General features: G+C 46.1%; 1 protein-coding gene across 2 annotated transcripts in view; it reads right to left on the bottom strand.

The window, feature by feature from the left end:
* Positions 1-16,093, bottom strand: part of LOC143926508 (cytochrome P450 4B1-like) — a 103,697-nt gene that overhangs the window by 24,965 nt on the left and 62,639 nt on the right. For both annotated transcript variants that reach the window (XM_077450300.1, XM_077450299.1), the window contains exons 4-5: positions 12,403-12,530; positions 8,398-8,519 (exon numbers count right to left, since the gene is read on the bottom strand). In XM_077450300.1, the coding sequence (XP_077306426.1) occupies positions 8,398-8,519; positions 12,403-12,530 (250 nt within the window). The remainder of the gene's footprint in view (positions 1-8,397; positions 8,520-12,402; positions 12,531-16,093) is intronic.

Consider the following 16,093-nt stretch of genomic DNA (forward strand, 5'->3'; position numbering starts at 1 on the left):
GTGTCCCTTTACGTCAAAAGTGGTTTTAGACCAGTTAGAAAACAGCGATAGTAAGTTAGAATCACCTGCAGAATTGAGCGATAGTGATTCGTGGGGAAATTCGTCATCAGACACTGAAAGTGATGACAGCGACAATTCTGCAACTGAGCAAATTTCTGTGTTTTTGATTACATTATTGAGTAAAATGTATTATTATTATTATAGTATTATTATGATTTTGTGTTTCAAACATTATCATACCCGGGATGTAGGGTTGCACCGATACCACTTTTTGAAGATCGTTAGTACGAGTACCAATATTTTTATTTTCAAGTACTCTCCGATACAGATACTTTTTTTTTTTAATGTGACAGTTTTCAAAAGCACAATACAGACTAACAATAGCTTCTTTATAATTTTGAATGGGCATGGATATGCGGCACTAATGGCTGGCACTGATAGGGGGAACTTATGGGCACTGGTGGGTGGTACTTATGGGCACTGATAGGTGGAACTGATGGGCAGGCAGTGGCACTGAAATGCAGCACTGATTGCATTGGCAATTGCTGGCAGCCTGGCATGAAATGTATTATGTATAAAGATAAAGAGTATACAAGAGCCTGCGACGCCCATCTTGGTACACCCTGCACTCGACTTCAGTAAGCGTAGTCAGAAGGCAGCAGGGGACATCTGGTTACACCCAGCCTATATAACTATGAACTATATATGGGCTGGGTGTAACAAGATGTTCGCTGCCACCTTGTGACTGCAAGCTTACTGAGGCCGAATGCAGGATGTATCATGATGAGCGTCGCAGTGTTAAATCTCTGACAGAGACATGGGCCGTAACTTTAATTATTCTGACAGCCCGGGTCAGCGATTCTGACAGGCGGCACATGCGGCTGCGACCCACACCCCTGCCCCGGCCAGCTTACCTTCCGCTGCTGCCAGGACTCGCTCTCCACTGCTGCCAGGACTCCCTCTCCGCTCCACCCTCCACCCAAGATGTCTACTAGACTCTTGTTTGGACAGATTTAAGTGAGTTATTCCTAAGAATTACAGACAATATAAAACGCCAAATTTTAATGAAAAACAATGTACCGCTTTGACATTCAAAAATCAGGCATAATCATACCACCAGGGAGGTTAACATCACTTAAATTTCATTTAGTGTGTTTACTAAACACACTTGAGTTGACGCAGACAACTGGAGGTGATCTGAGTGGCTCTAAAATATCATGCACCTCATCCCGATTAATAAAGATAATAACAGAGGAGGATTGGGATTGTTGCAGTGCTTGAAATAATTGTTACATATAAAAGTTTTATAAAAGAGTTTCTTTATTAAAGCGGAGGTCCACCCTAAAGTGGACCTTCCGCTCATTGGAACCCTCCCCCCCTCCGGCGCCACAATTGGCACCTTTCAGGGGGGAGGGGGGTGCAGGTACCTGTACAGTACAGGTATCTGCACCCACTTCTGGCGTAGATTCTGCAGAAAGGTACGCCCCTTTCCGCAGAATCTACGCCCCTTTCCGAAAGTCCCCCGCTGCCTGCTGGGAAACACAAGGATCCCAGAGACAGCGAGGACCATCCTTATTGCGCAGCACGACTCGCGCATGCGCAGTAGGGAACCGGGAAATTAAGCTGAAAGGCTCCACTTCCTGATTCCCATACCCAAGATGGCGGCGGAAGCACCCGAGAGACGATCGAGAGATCCGCTTCTGGTGCCGACATCGCAGGCGCGCTGGGCGGGTACGTGTCACTATTTTAAAAGTCAGCAGCTGCAGTATTTGTAGCTGCTGGCTTTAAAAAAAAAAAAACGGCGGACTCCCGCTTTAATACAGAGAAATGAACAAAGGGTTAAATTAGAAATGGTTATAGAGCATATACAAATTGCATATAGCAGGTTGCTGGTGTCCCAATAGAAGGTGGTCATAGGTAGATGTTGTATCCCAACATGTTTCGCCAGTGATGGCTTCCTCAGGGATTTGTTTAGGACCACCACATATAACCCAGCCCAACTCAAAATACAAAACAAAATATCAGTCGATTATACGAATAGTGAACATACAGAAATATGAGAATTAAAAAAAAAAAAAAAAAACACAAAACAACATTTGTCATGGCTTCAAAAAACACACAATACCTACTGTATTGTAGCTGCTGGCTTTAAAAAAAAAAAAACGGCGGACTCCCGCTTTAATACAGAGGAATGAACAAAGGGTTAAATTAGAAATGGTTATAGAGCATATACAAATTGCATATAGCAGGTTGCTGGTGTCCCAATAGAAGGTGGTCATAGGTAGATGTTGTATCCCAACATGTTTCGCCAGTGATGGCTTCCTCAGGGATTTGTTTAGGACCACCACATATAACCCAGCCCAACACAAAATACAAAACAAAATATCAGTCGATTATACGAATAGTGAACATACAGAAATATGAGAATTTAAAAAAAAAAAAAAAAAAAAAAAAACACAAAAAACATTTGTCATGGCTTCAAAAAACACACAATACCTACCTCGGCCAGTCCCGAACCAGAGAATGGACAGAATGGGGGGACCCTCTCAAAAAGAGGGTGGGCGTGTAGGTGTAAAGAGACCCCCAGCCAGGAATAGTGTGAAGGAGACCATGCACAGCCATAGAAAGTAGATAAAGACCCAGTTAAAATCTAAGAGAACAAGCAATAAATTATTAATGATATACATGGATACTAGACAAAAACCAGAGGCAACCAACACTTGAGTTGATGGTTGTTGACGTGTTTTTTTTTTATTTTTATTTTTTGTGGGGTTTATTTTGAAGTTTAATCTCCCCTCGTCCTCTCTCGCACGGAACACAAAACACACAGCTGATCTGCTCCCCCTTCGGCCCCCCCCCTCCTCTCCTGTGTTCTCCACGGGCATTCAGGTGTGAAGCTAACAAGCTCACATTTCCTGCAGAGAACACAGGAGAGGAGGGGAGGGGGGGGGCGAAGGGGGAGCAGATCAGCTGTGTGTTTTGTGTCCCATGCGAGAGAGGACGAGGGGGAGATTAAACTTCAATCCGGTGTCTATGTACTGCTGTTACATGAGAGACACTCTCTCCACTCACAGCCGTGCTGACCCCTCTCCAGTGTGTGTATAGACTCAGGAAGATCCCTCCGCCCATCAACATCATAGAGCTGCTGATCGCTGCCTCCCCCCAGGTGCGGGGGGGGGGGGGGGTACAGAGATCTGCTGGGGGCCAAGGTGCACAGCGGAGTCCAGCAAGGTACAGAGAAACCTTTGGAAGGGGGGGGGGGGGGTGACTGTCTAGGGACCCTAAAGTAAGGGGGGCTCTCTGGGGACCCTGATGTAAGGGGGGCTCTCTGGGGACCCTAAAGTAAGGGGGGGTATCTGGGGACCCTGAAATAAGGGGAGCTCTCTGGGGATCCTGAAGCAAGGGGGCCCTCTGTGAACCCTGATGTCCAGTACCACCACCACCACCCCCCTCCAGTACCTCCGCCACCCCTCCTCCAGTACCACCACCGTGCCACCCACCTTCAGTACCACCACTACCCACCTCCAGGACCACCATCCCCCTCCAGTACCACCACCAGCCCCCCTCCAGTACCACCGCCACCACCCACCTCCAGTACCACCGCCACCCCCTCTCCAGTACCACCACCATGCCACCCACCTCCAGTACCACCGCCACCCCTCTCCAGGACCACCATCCCTCTCCAGTACCACCGCCACCCTCCTCCAGTACCACCACCCACCTCCAGTACCACCATCCCCCTCCAGTACCACCGCCACCCCTCTCCAGGACCACCATCCCCCTCCAGTACCACCGCCACCCCTCTCCAGTACTACCACCCCCCCTTCAGTACCACCACCGCCACCCACCTCCAGTACCACCACCACCCACCTCCAGTACCACCACCACCCCTCTCCAGGACCACCAGCCCCCTCCAGTACCACCGCCACCCCTCTCCAGGACCACTATCCCCCTCCAGTACCACCACCACCACCACCCACCTCCAGTACCACCACCACCCACCTCCAGTACCACGGCCACCCCTCTTCAGGACCACCATCCCCCTCCAGTACCACCAGCCCCCCTCCAGTACCACCACCACCATCCACCTCCAGTACCACCGCCACCCCCTTCCAGTACCACCACCGCCACCCACCTCCAGGACCGCCACCCCCCTCCAGTACCACCACCACCCCTCTCCAGTACCACCACTGCACTGGTGACACAGGTTTCACTGGTGACACAGGCTGCACTGGTGACACAGGTTTCACTGGGGACACAGGCTGCACTGGTGACACAGGTTTCACTGGGGACACAGGCTGCATAGAAATGTTTTACTTTGTTGTACAGTGGAAAAAATATAGTATCAAAATCATGCCTTTCGGGGGGGGGCCCTAACTGATTTCTTGCACCGGGGCCCTGAGGTTTCTAGTTACGCCTCTGCTGGTACCCTAATGTCTTCGAGACCCAGTGCAATCTCCAGGAAATTGAGGAAGCTGACTGGTTCACCATCCTCATCATCAAGCTGTCTGGTCGAGCACTGGATGCTTTTGAAGCCATACCTGGGGAGGACAAAAGACTACGAGCGAGTCAAGGAGTAACTGCTGGCAAGATACGCAATCACCTCTGAAGCTCATAGGTCTGCAAAGAGGGCCAGCCCTATACAGAATGGGCTCATCAGATGTCCCAATCGGTAGATGCATGGTTCTCCGGCTGTCAGGCAACTACCTTAGCAGGTGCTGCCCAAGTGATCCTACTGGAACAGTTTTACAACCAATCCCCTAGTGAAGTTTGCCAGTGGGTCCAAGACCAAAAGCCCTTGATGTTAGACAAAGCAGCAAAACTAGCCGACCAGTATAAGATCCCACCAACCGAAGCCTTGCAGCATCTCCAGACCACCGCCAGCACCTGCCCAGAAGTCAGTCGCCCTCCCTCCAATGGATCGACCAGCTATACCCATCAAGAAGTTCGGGCCTCGATGGTATGGGTGTAATCAAATGGGAGACCAACGAGCTAACTGTCCTCGAAAAATGTCTTATGGAACCGTGTAGCCCCTGGCCCAGCCTGAGCGGCCGCTCATTACCTGGAAGCCGCCCCACCATCTACCTTAACTGGCTTGTAATGAAGAGGAATTTGGGCTACTCCATGAGGTAAAATTGATACAAGCTGCTCCCGATGACAATCGCAGGCATTGCCGACAGGCCGTATGGGCAAATGGGTGACCTGCGCAAAGACTCAGGGACAGTGGAGCTACTATTACTTTGGTGCAATCCAGGATGGTTACAATGACTGGGAAAACTGGGAGGTCCATAGCTGTGCGAGTGGCTGGAGGCAAAGTTTTACACATCCCTACAGCCCAAGTGCATATGGATTGGGGCTCGAGATACAGAGACGTGGAAGTTGTAGTTATGAGAGATATCCCCACAGGTGTTGTACTTGTAAATAATTTGGGAGATCTTTCTTCATCTTTCCGTGTAGATTTATCCCCAGAAGCCTTCCCTGACTGACTTTAACCGGGAACTACTATCTGACTCGATGTTAGCTAGTTACCAGGAGAGGGCAGGGATGGACTGTCATCCAGTGCCCAAGCGACAGCTAGTCATTCCACAGAAATATCGGCTCGACCTGCTTAGGATCAGACATGACATTCCCCTAGCTGGTCACTTTGGAGTGACTAAAATTGTTCACGTTTAATTCAGCTATTCTTCCGGCCAAGGATAACTGGAGATATTAGACAGTATTGCCGTACCTGAGCTGAGCCCTTTAGCCGGATAGTCGTTGACCTGGTAGGACAATTCCCCCGACCCAGTCCCTCTGGGAAGAGATATATCTTAACGGTGGTGGATTATGCTATGCAGTTCCTCTGACAAACATCCATGCTCAGACCAAGGGACTCAGTTTACTGCAGACCCAACCCAGCAGTTGTGGAAGCTCTGTGGAATTTAGCCTATACACAGATTTCTCTACCACCCCGAGCGAGCGGTTCAATGGAACGCTAAAGCAAATTCTCACCGGGATTGGGAGAAATTTATGCTGCAGGATACTATAGGAGGTTTGTTTTTCCTGGGGCCTCCATGGCAGCATACCTGTGACAAGCTCCGCCTTGGCTCCTCACTCAGGACCAGTGAATCTTCTAAAAGAAAAGGATTAGTGTACTCCCAGCATTCTATGTAATATAGCATACTGAGGGTGGGATTGTATGCTACCATGGATAGGCACCAGGAAAAGACCAAAAACATTACTGTAAGTAGCATACAGTTTTCTGGGGTTTTTTTCATTATGGATAGAGTAAGGTAAGGTGACCAGATCTTTAAAATGAAATCTGGGGACATATTTTTTATTTTTTTTGCTAGTAATGGCAGCAATCAACGACTTGTGGTGGACAAATGGGGCACTTATGTCACGTACACACGATCAGACTATCCGGCGGACTTAGTCTGGTGGACAAACCGCCGTAAAGTCCGCTGGACTGTCCCAACGAGCGGACCTGCCCACACACGTGACTTTTCCGGCGGACTAGGTCCGGCGGACTTAGTCCGCCAGATTATCCGCCGTACTTTTGAAATGAACGGACTTGCCCACAAACGGAGGAAAGTCTGTTCATTTTGAGAGCGGCTTCAGGTAGTCGGGACCAGCGAAGGAAGCGTTGCTGGCCCCGTCACCTGGTATGGAGTTAAAGGGGAAGCCCTACACCAAAAAAACGGCGTGGGGGTCCCCCCAGGTCCATATCAGACCCTTATCCAAGCGTGCAACCCGGCCGGTCAGGAAAGGGGGTGGGGACGAGCGAGCACCCCTCCTGAACCGTACCAGGCCGCGTGCCCTCAACATGGGGGGGTGCTTTGGGGAAGGGGGGCCGCGCGGCTCCCCCACCTCAAAGCACCTTGTCCCCATGTTGATGAGGACAAGGTCCTCTTCCCGACAACCCTGGCCGTTGGTTGTCGGGGTCTGCGGGCGGGTGGCTTATCGGAATCCGTGAGCCCCCTTTAATAAGGAGGCCCCCGGATCCCGGCCCCCCACCCTATGTAAATGAGTATGGGGTACAATGTACCCCTACCCATTCACCTGTGAAAAAAAAACAACACACAAGGGTTAAAATAGTTTATTGCACATCTCTGGGGGTCTTCCGTCTTCGGGGGTCTTCTTGCCGGACTCCTCCGCTATCTTCTGCTTTTTTTCTAGCTCTTTTACTAGTGGAGGAGCCCGGCTTTCTTCTTCGTCGTCGCCACCGCCCGGGGGTCTTCTTCTGACTTCGGGGGTTTTGTCCCCCTCTTCGGTTCTTCTTGCCGGGCCTCCGGGCCTTCTTCTAGCTCTTTTACAAGCAGTGGCCCGGTCTTCTGTCGCCGCCTTTTGTTCTTCTGTTCTTCTCTTCTTGAGCTGTTGCGTCGTCGCTGTCTCTGGCCACAATGGCCATGGCGTGCGGTGACTTATATAGGGACATCGCCGGATGATGTCCCCATCCATTATGATGTCACAGTCCCAGCATCCTCAGGTGAGTGTTGCGAAATAATAGGGCTGTTACTGAATACATTTTTGTGTTCGATTAATCGATTTTTTTAAATTGATTAATTATAACGCACATACAGATCCAACTACTTTTAGCTGATCTCCTTGCATTGCAACTCTGCATTAGTCAGTGGTAAATGTGGTATACACTATATACAATCACCCGACACTAGTTAGTTTCCACAATCCATGACTTAACTTCACAGTTCACACAAATACGTTTTAAATTCAAACTGTAGCACTGACGTAAGTCATTTTTTTAAATTAAACTTTAAGAAAAACATAGAACGTTAGTTTAACTTTAATTATAAAAACGTATCTAGTATATTGACTGTCACTTTATAGTAGGCAAGTAGGCATCACTGTGAGGCAAGTAGGCTTCACAGTGTTTACATTTTTTAGTTTTTTTTACAATGTTAAAAACTGAGGTTATCAAATTTGCCTACACTTAGCTCACTGAATGATCCCAGTTAACATATCCTTATTTACCATCACTGTCCGGTGACGTCATGGACATCGACCTCACCGGACTCCTTCCCCTTGCCTTCGTTAGCAGACGGAGGCACTTGGGGAAGGGGGGAGGAGTCCAGTAATGTCGATGTCCGTGACATCACCGGATCTCCGATGTAACTCCCTAAAGAATTATGATCACTCAAAAAATGAACGGTTAATCAAGGAATTAATCTTTAATTTTCCCAGCCCTAGAAATTATTAAAAAATCATGGCATTATACTCTAACATGACCAACCCCATTGAGTCCACAAAACTCCATTCCTGGCTTCTCTACTATTATTGAAATCACTTGACATTTAATTTTTTCTTTAAATAATGTAACACTTTTTTTAGAACACCGTTAATGAAAATGTATTTGAATATTACAGGTGAGAGTTTAAAGTCTTCAAAGTTTTGTTCTACCTGTCTATCTGGCAGTTGCTCTGATAACTGAAGGCACATTTCATGATGGTGTCCAGAGTCATGAGGCTGACATGTTCGAAGAGTTCCACTGGCTTATCTTGGACAAGCTGCTCCCATTTATCCTGAAATCACATAATCAGATAAAACAATCTTAGAGGGGTTGTGTTCTTTAAAAAAAATGTATCTATTCAATTAGCCATAAAAATTGGATCATCATTTTGTAATCTGGCCAATTTTAGCAGGATCAGGTTAACATCATATTAACCACTTGCCGACCGGCGCACGCCGATGTACTTCGGCAGAATGGCACGGACAGGCAAATGGGCGTACAGGTAAGTCCCTTTAAATTTGCTGCCGTGCCATCATGTGCGCGCCGGTCGGGACCTCCGTGAGTCCGATCGCGGGTCCCCCGGACTTGATCATGGCAGGGATACCCACAATCGTCTCACGGGGAGGAAGAATGGGGAGATGCTAATGTAAACAAGGATCACCCTGTTCTGCCTAGTGACAGTGTCAATTGATCTCTGCTCCCTGTGATCAGAGCAGAGATCAGTGACGTGTCATACACAGCCATGCTTCCAACAGTTAGAAACACTCCCCAGGGCTCACTTAACCCCTACACTGACACCTAGTGGTTAACCCCTTCACTGCCAGTGTCATTTACACAGGAATCAGTGCTTTTGTATAGCACTGATTGCTGTATAAATGACAATGGTCCCAAAAATGTGTTAAAAATGTCCGATGTCTCCGCCATAATGTCGCAGTCACAATAAAAATCGTTGATCGCCGCCATTATTAGTAAAAAAAAAGTATTAATAAAAATGGCATAAAACTATCCCCTATTTTGTAAACGCTATAACTTTTGCGCAAACCAATCAATAATTGCTTATTGCAAATTTTTTTTACCAAAAATATGTAGAAGAATATGTATCGGCCTAAACTGAGGAAAAAAAAATGTTTTTATATATATTTTTGGGGGATATTTAATATAGCAAAATGTAAAAAATAATGCATTTTTTTCAAAGTTGTTGCTCTTTTTTTGTTTATAGCGCAAAAAATAAAAAACGCAGGGACGATCACCAAAAGAAAGCTCTATTTATGGGAAAAAAGGACGTTGATTTTGTTTAACCACTTGCTTACTGGGCACTTAAACACCCTTCCTGCCCAGACCAATTTTCAGCTTTCGGTGCTTTTACACTTTGAATGACAATTACTCAGTCATACAACACTGTACCCAAATAAATTTTTTGTCCTTTTTTTCCCACAAACAGAGCTTTCTTTTGGTGGTGTTTGATCACCTCTGTGGTTTTTATTTTTTGCGCTATAAATGAAAAAAGACCGAAAATTTTGAAAAAAAAATGCATATTTCTTTGTTTCTGTGACAAAATTATGCAAATTATTACTTTTTCTTCATAAATTTTGGCCACAATTTATACTGCTACATGTCTTTGGTAAAAATAACCCAAATTAGTGGATATTATTTGGTCTTTGTGAAAGTTAGAGAGTCTACAAGCTGTGGTGAGAATCATACAAAATTGATCACATCTGATGTACTGGTGGCCTATCTAATTTCTTGCGACCCGAACAAGTCAGGAAAGTATAAATACCCCCCAAATGACCCCTTTTTGGAAAGTAGACATTACGATGTATTTAGTAAGAGTCATAGTGAGCATTTTGATGTTGTCATTTTTTTCCCACAATTCTTTGCAAAATTAAGATTTTTTATTTTTTTTATTTTTTTCCACAAAATTGTCATTATAATGGGTTATTTCTCTCACATGGCATGTGTATACCACAAATGACACCCCCAAAAAAATTCTGCTACTCCTCCTGAGCATTACAATACCACATGTGTGGGACTTTTTCACAGCCTGGCCACATAGAGAGGCCCAACATGCAGGGAGCGCCATCATGTGTTCTAGGAGCATAAATTACACATCTAAGGCCGCGTACACACGGGGCGGACTGTCTGACGGACTTGGTCCGCTGAAACGTGTTTCAGCGGACAGTCCGCTCGTGTATGGGCTTCAGCGGACTTTTTCAGCGGACAGTCTGGCGGACTAAGTCTTTCGGAATTTCCGTAATATTGTCCGTCCAACTTTGGTTTCAGCGGACAGTCCGCTCGTGAGTAGGCAAGTTGGACGGACTAAGTATGGCGCATGCTCAGAAAGGATTTACACGGCCGAAGGTTGCATTGCAGTGTATTGGACGTCGTATTTCTAGTCCCGTCGTAAGTGCTGTACACGTCATCGCGCAAGCTTTCAGCGGACTGTCTGTTCATCGTGTGTGGTCAAGTCCGTTCATTCAAAAGTAGGACGGACTGTCTGTTGGATTGTCTGACGGACTTAGTTGGACGGACAATCCTCTCGTGTGTACGCGGCCTAAGTTGACTACCTATTACACTTTTGAAGGCCCTGGAGCACCAGGACAATGACACGTGACACTGATGACAGATGGCACTGATACGTGGCACTGATGACAGATGGCACTAATATGTGGCACTGATGACAGACGGCACGTATACGTGGCACTGATGACAGATGCACTTATACGTGGCACTGATTAAACGTGGCACTAATACGTGGCACTGATGACAGATGGCACTAATATGTGCTACTGATGACAGATGGCACTAATACGTGGCACCGATGACAGATGGCACTAATACGTGGCATTGATGACGCGTGACACTGATGACAGATGTCACTGATAAGTGGCATTGATGACACGTGACACTGACAACAGATGGCACGTGACACTGACAGGTGGCACTGATGACAAATGGCACTGATACGTGGCACTGATGACAGATGGCACTAATATGTGGCACTGATGACAGATGGCGCTATGTGGCACTGATGACATGTGGCACTGATGACAGATGACACTTATACGTGGCACTGATGACAGATGGCACTGGGGACAAATAGCACTGACAACAGGTGGCACTGGGGAGAGATAGCACTAACAGGTGGCACTGGGGGCAGGTAGCACTGGGGAGGATGGCACTGGGGAGGATGGCACTGGAGGAGGATGGCACTTTGTTTTACTTTTTTTTTTATTTACTTACGGCCGCTGCGGCCATTCATCTGTCCCTTCTCACACGCTGTCTGTGTGAGGAGAGAGAGCGGCGATGAGAGATGATTTCATATGTTTACACATGAGATCATCTCTCATTGGATAGGCTGATCGCGCTGTAAGCGTCTGCTGTGATTGGCCGTTTACAGCGATCTGTGACTGGCTGTGTCCGAGGGAGGACGTCCAGGGATGGCCTCCCGGCAGTTAGCGTCCGATCTGTAGCCATCTTTCGGCTATAGGGCGGGCGCGAAGCGGTTAAATGTTTAAAGTGGTTCTCCACCCTGAAGTGGAAGTTCCGCTCATCTGACCCCCCCCTCCGGTGCCACAATCGGCACCTTTCAGGGGGGAGGGGGGTGCAGTTACCTGGATAATCCAGGTATCTGCACCCACTTCCGGGACAAGACCCCCACAGCCCCCCGCAAAACGCTGCAGATGCCCCGCCCCCCCGTTGTGTTCTGGGAAACACACAGTTCCCAGGACACAGCGGGGACCAGCAGAGACGTGCAGCGCGACTCGCGCATGCGCAGTAGGGAACCGCAACGCTTCACTTCCCGATTCCCTGACAGAGGATGGCGGCGAGGGCAGCAGAGAGACGAGCGATCGCTCGTGATCTGCTGCCGAAATCGATGGACCCTGGGACAGGTAAGTGTGAATTTATTAATAGTCAGCAGCTGCAATATTTGTAGCTGCTGGCTTTTAATATATTTTTTAAAGGTGCAGAACCACTTTAATGGGAACATTTAGAGTGCAGCAGACATTCCTAGCTATCAAATGGATGCATAGAACAGCTTAAGTAAACCCCAAATGAACAAAGCGTAATGCATATTACCTTTGAATAAAAATACATTTAAATCATCTGAATGTAGTCTGTATGTGAACGCTAAACATCTAAATATTATTTGAGCTTTAAAAGGAAAAACTCATTACCAGCATGATCTTAGTGCAGTCAGCCATTAATCGAACGTAGGGCTTTAGGACATCATAGTGAAAGCCAGGAGTCAGAAGCTTGCGATGCTGGAACCACTTTGGTCCGGATAACACCAATAATCCCTCCCCTAGTTCAAATAATAGTATTTTTAGAAAGCTGCCAGACCAGACAGGTAAGTCAAATACCTAACATAGGTTGTGGATCTTTCAGTAACATTTTACATCTTAATAAACTGTTCTAGAGTACTGCCCTGACTGCCAGTGAACTGCAAATGGTCTTTCCACGCTTTATACGTTTATTTAATAGAATATTGAGCATAGCTCCCAACTGTCCCTGATTTCAAGGGATTGTTCCTCATTCAGAGCAAAGTCTCTCTGTTCTTCTTTCCTCCTTATTTGTCCCTCATTTTGATCTGATCTATATAATTGTATATAAAATGTACTTATCTATCAAAAAGTGTTTCCCAGTGCTAAACCTTTCATCCAATTTCTAAATTGCTCCAATTGTAAATTCCAAAAGCCAATACATAGGAATAGAACAAACAGGTAATAGGGACGGTTGGGTGATTCTAATATTCAGCTTGATTTAAGACCATATAAAATGGAATAAAGTGACAAGTGCAAAAAGTGCAATAATGTTAATAAATACCTAGAATAGTGCTAAATAACATGAATTGAAGTGTTTACATAAAGTGCACCAATAATTGACCAATTGTGATATAAATAAGGTGTTATGAATGATTGATTGGTATAAGGATGGTAGAGGCCATAACATATAAGATTTGATCGATAGCAGAGAAGAATTCCTTCACCGTTTGCATAAGAAACACACAAGTGCTCAGATATAAAAACTGCTCACCAGATGGATATGACCTCTTTACTTAAAAAGAAGGTCTATTACGCAGTAGGGAAATCTTATTTGGATACCCCTGGTTACTGGATAAAACCTCTGTACTGTGTCTTCCTCTCCTCCACGTTATCTCACAAGGAAACAAAGGGACAATCCGTAGCGCAATACTGTAGTTTTATTTAAAATAATACATACAAAGAGGGATGCTTGCTTACATCAGAACGTGCCTTAGCCTGGCACTGAGGATAGCCAGCCAAAATTACGATATGAAAGCTGCTCACCGCTGGGCTCATGTCCAGAGCTGGCGTGAGTTCCATTCGTGCATGGGAGAAAACCGGAAGCAAAAGGGCAGAGAGTTTAAATTCAGGCCTGTGTACAGAATGCCAGAGATGGATGGGTTCTGGATTGGAGGTCTGTGTCCCCTTTGTTTTGGTTGTGGTCCCCTTAAGGGGATGACGAGTATGCTTTTTCACCTATTCTGGGTGAGGGGTTCCAGGGTGGTCCAGTAAAAGGGGAAAACTGACTCGCAGTTTCCCCAAGAGAGTTAAAGAGGAAGTAAACCCTGATGAGTTTACTTCCTCTTTCATTCCCTGCAAAGTAGTCCATTATGTGTCACTTACCTGACACAGGAGCCAGCGAAGTCGCCGCTGTCCCCTGTAGTCCGCCGCATCCATCTTCTTGGTGGGGTCTCGCAGCTCCGCCGCTGTCATTCGGCGAAGCCGCGATGACGTCACTCCCGCGCATGCGCACGGGGAGCCGACACGCGCGGCAGCTCCGTCGTTGAGAATGCCGCGCTCAGTGCGCCTGCGCGCCGCTGTCTACGGCGCATGCGCCGTAGACAGCGGTGCCTGTTTTCGGGCAAATATCTCCTAAACAATATAGGTTTAGGAGATATTTCTTAGACCTACAGGTAAGCCTTAATCTAGGCTTACCTGTAGGTCAAAGTGGTTTGTAAGGGTTTACAACCACTTTAAATACTATGTTCTCCTTTTGCAAAAAAAAAAGAAAAATAAGAAATGCACATAATGTTTCAGGTAAATACAAGTTTATGCATTTATTTTTGATTTTTTTATAGTGCAGCCTGTACAGCATTGGACCCGTGATCAGCAGATTGTGAGTGCAATGTCCGGCTCCTGCAGACTCTCAGTATAGCTGTCTACCTGTATCTCCTGTAAGGGAAGACAGTTAGGTCTCATTTACACTTGCTTTGACACACATTAAAGCGCCTACCGCTTCAACATGCTTTTTTGATGTGTGTTTTCATGCTTTGGCGGTGCTTCAGTGATACTTTTTTAAAGCTTTAATGAAGCTTAACAGATGCCCTGTATATGTGTTGATATCTCATTCCTGCAATTTACCAAAAAAAAAAGCAAAGCTAAACCTGAATTAAAGCATCTTAAAAGCTGTAGGTGCTTCAAGCGAGCTTTGCCATAGACTTCTATGGAGGCTTTGAAGATGCGTGGAAGCGCCACTAAAGACACATGGGGTATAATTTTTGAAGCAAAGCAAACGGGACTTGTAAACAGGACTGTCACGGTTCTTCTAGAGCTGATGAAGATGCAGGTGGAGAATCACTTCAGCAGATAGCACAAACCCCTTTGCTGAAGACACTGGGGCCTCTGCAGGCCATGGCATGAAAGAAGTGGAGACCTCATCCCATGGGGCACCTGGAAAGTCATGCCAATGAACATCGGTCAACTAATATACAGTTGTGCTCATAAGTTTACATACCCTGGCTATTATTCAGAGAATATGAATGATAACACAAAAACTTTTCTTTAATTCATGGGTAGTGTTTGGTTGAAGCCCTTTATTATCAATCAACCGTGTTTACTCTTTTTAAATCATAATAAAAAACAAACTACCAAAATTACCCTTATCAAAAGTTGACATACCTTTAACATCAATGACAGGTTGAAGTCTTTTGTGGTATTGGTGGATGAGGCTCTTTATCTTCTCAGATGGTAAAGCTGCCCATTCCTCTTGGCAAACAGCCTCCAGTTCCTGTAAATTCTTGGGCTGTCTTGCATATACTGCCCGTTTGAGATCTCCCCAGAGTGGCTCAATGATATTGAGGTCAGGGATTGAGATGGCCACTCCAGGACCTTCACTTTATTCTGCTGTAGCCAATGACAGGTCGACTTGACCATGTGTTTTGGATCATTGTCATGTTGGAATGTCCAAGTACGTCTCATGTACAGTTTCCTGGCTGATGAATGCAAATGTTCCTCCAGTATTTTTTGATAACATACTGCATTCATCTTGCCATCAATTTTGACCAAATTTCCTGTGCCTTTGTAGCTCACACATCCTCAAAACATCAGCGATCCACCTCTGTGTTTTACAGTAAGAATAGTGTACATTTCATCATAGACCTTGTTGACCGCTCTCCAAATGTAGCATTTATGGTTGTGGCCAAAAAGCAGAATTTTGGTCTCATCACTCTAAATGACTTTGTGCCAGAAGGTTTGAGGCTTGTCTCTGTGCTGTTTGGCGTATTGCAAGTGGGATGCTTTGTGGCATTTGTGTAGTAATGGCTTTCTTCTGGTGACTCGACCATGCAGCCCATCGTTCTTCAAGTGCCTCCTTATTGTGCATCTTGAAACAGCCACACCACATCTTTTGAGAGAGTCCTGTACTTTACCTGAAGTTATTTGTGGGTTTTCATTTGCATCCCAAACAATTTTCCTGGAAGTTGTGACTGAAATTTTTGTTGGTCTACCTGACCGTTGTGTGGTCACAACAGAACCTCTCATTTTCTACTTCTTGATTAGAGTTTGAACACTGCTGATTGGCATTTTCAATTTCTTGGATATCTTTTTATATCCATTTCCTGTTTTA

This window comes from Lithobates pipiens, unplaced genomic scaffold (genome assembly GCF_037356315.1).
Source record: "Lithobates pipiens isolate NorthernLeopardFrog02 unplaced genomic scaffold, aLitPip1_a1.2 Scaffold_23, whole genome shotgun sequence".
Lineage (NCBI taxonomy): Eukaryota > Metazoa > Chordata > Amphibia > Anura > Ranidae > Lithobates > Lithobates pipiens.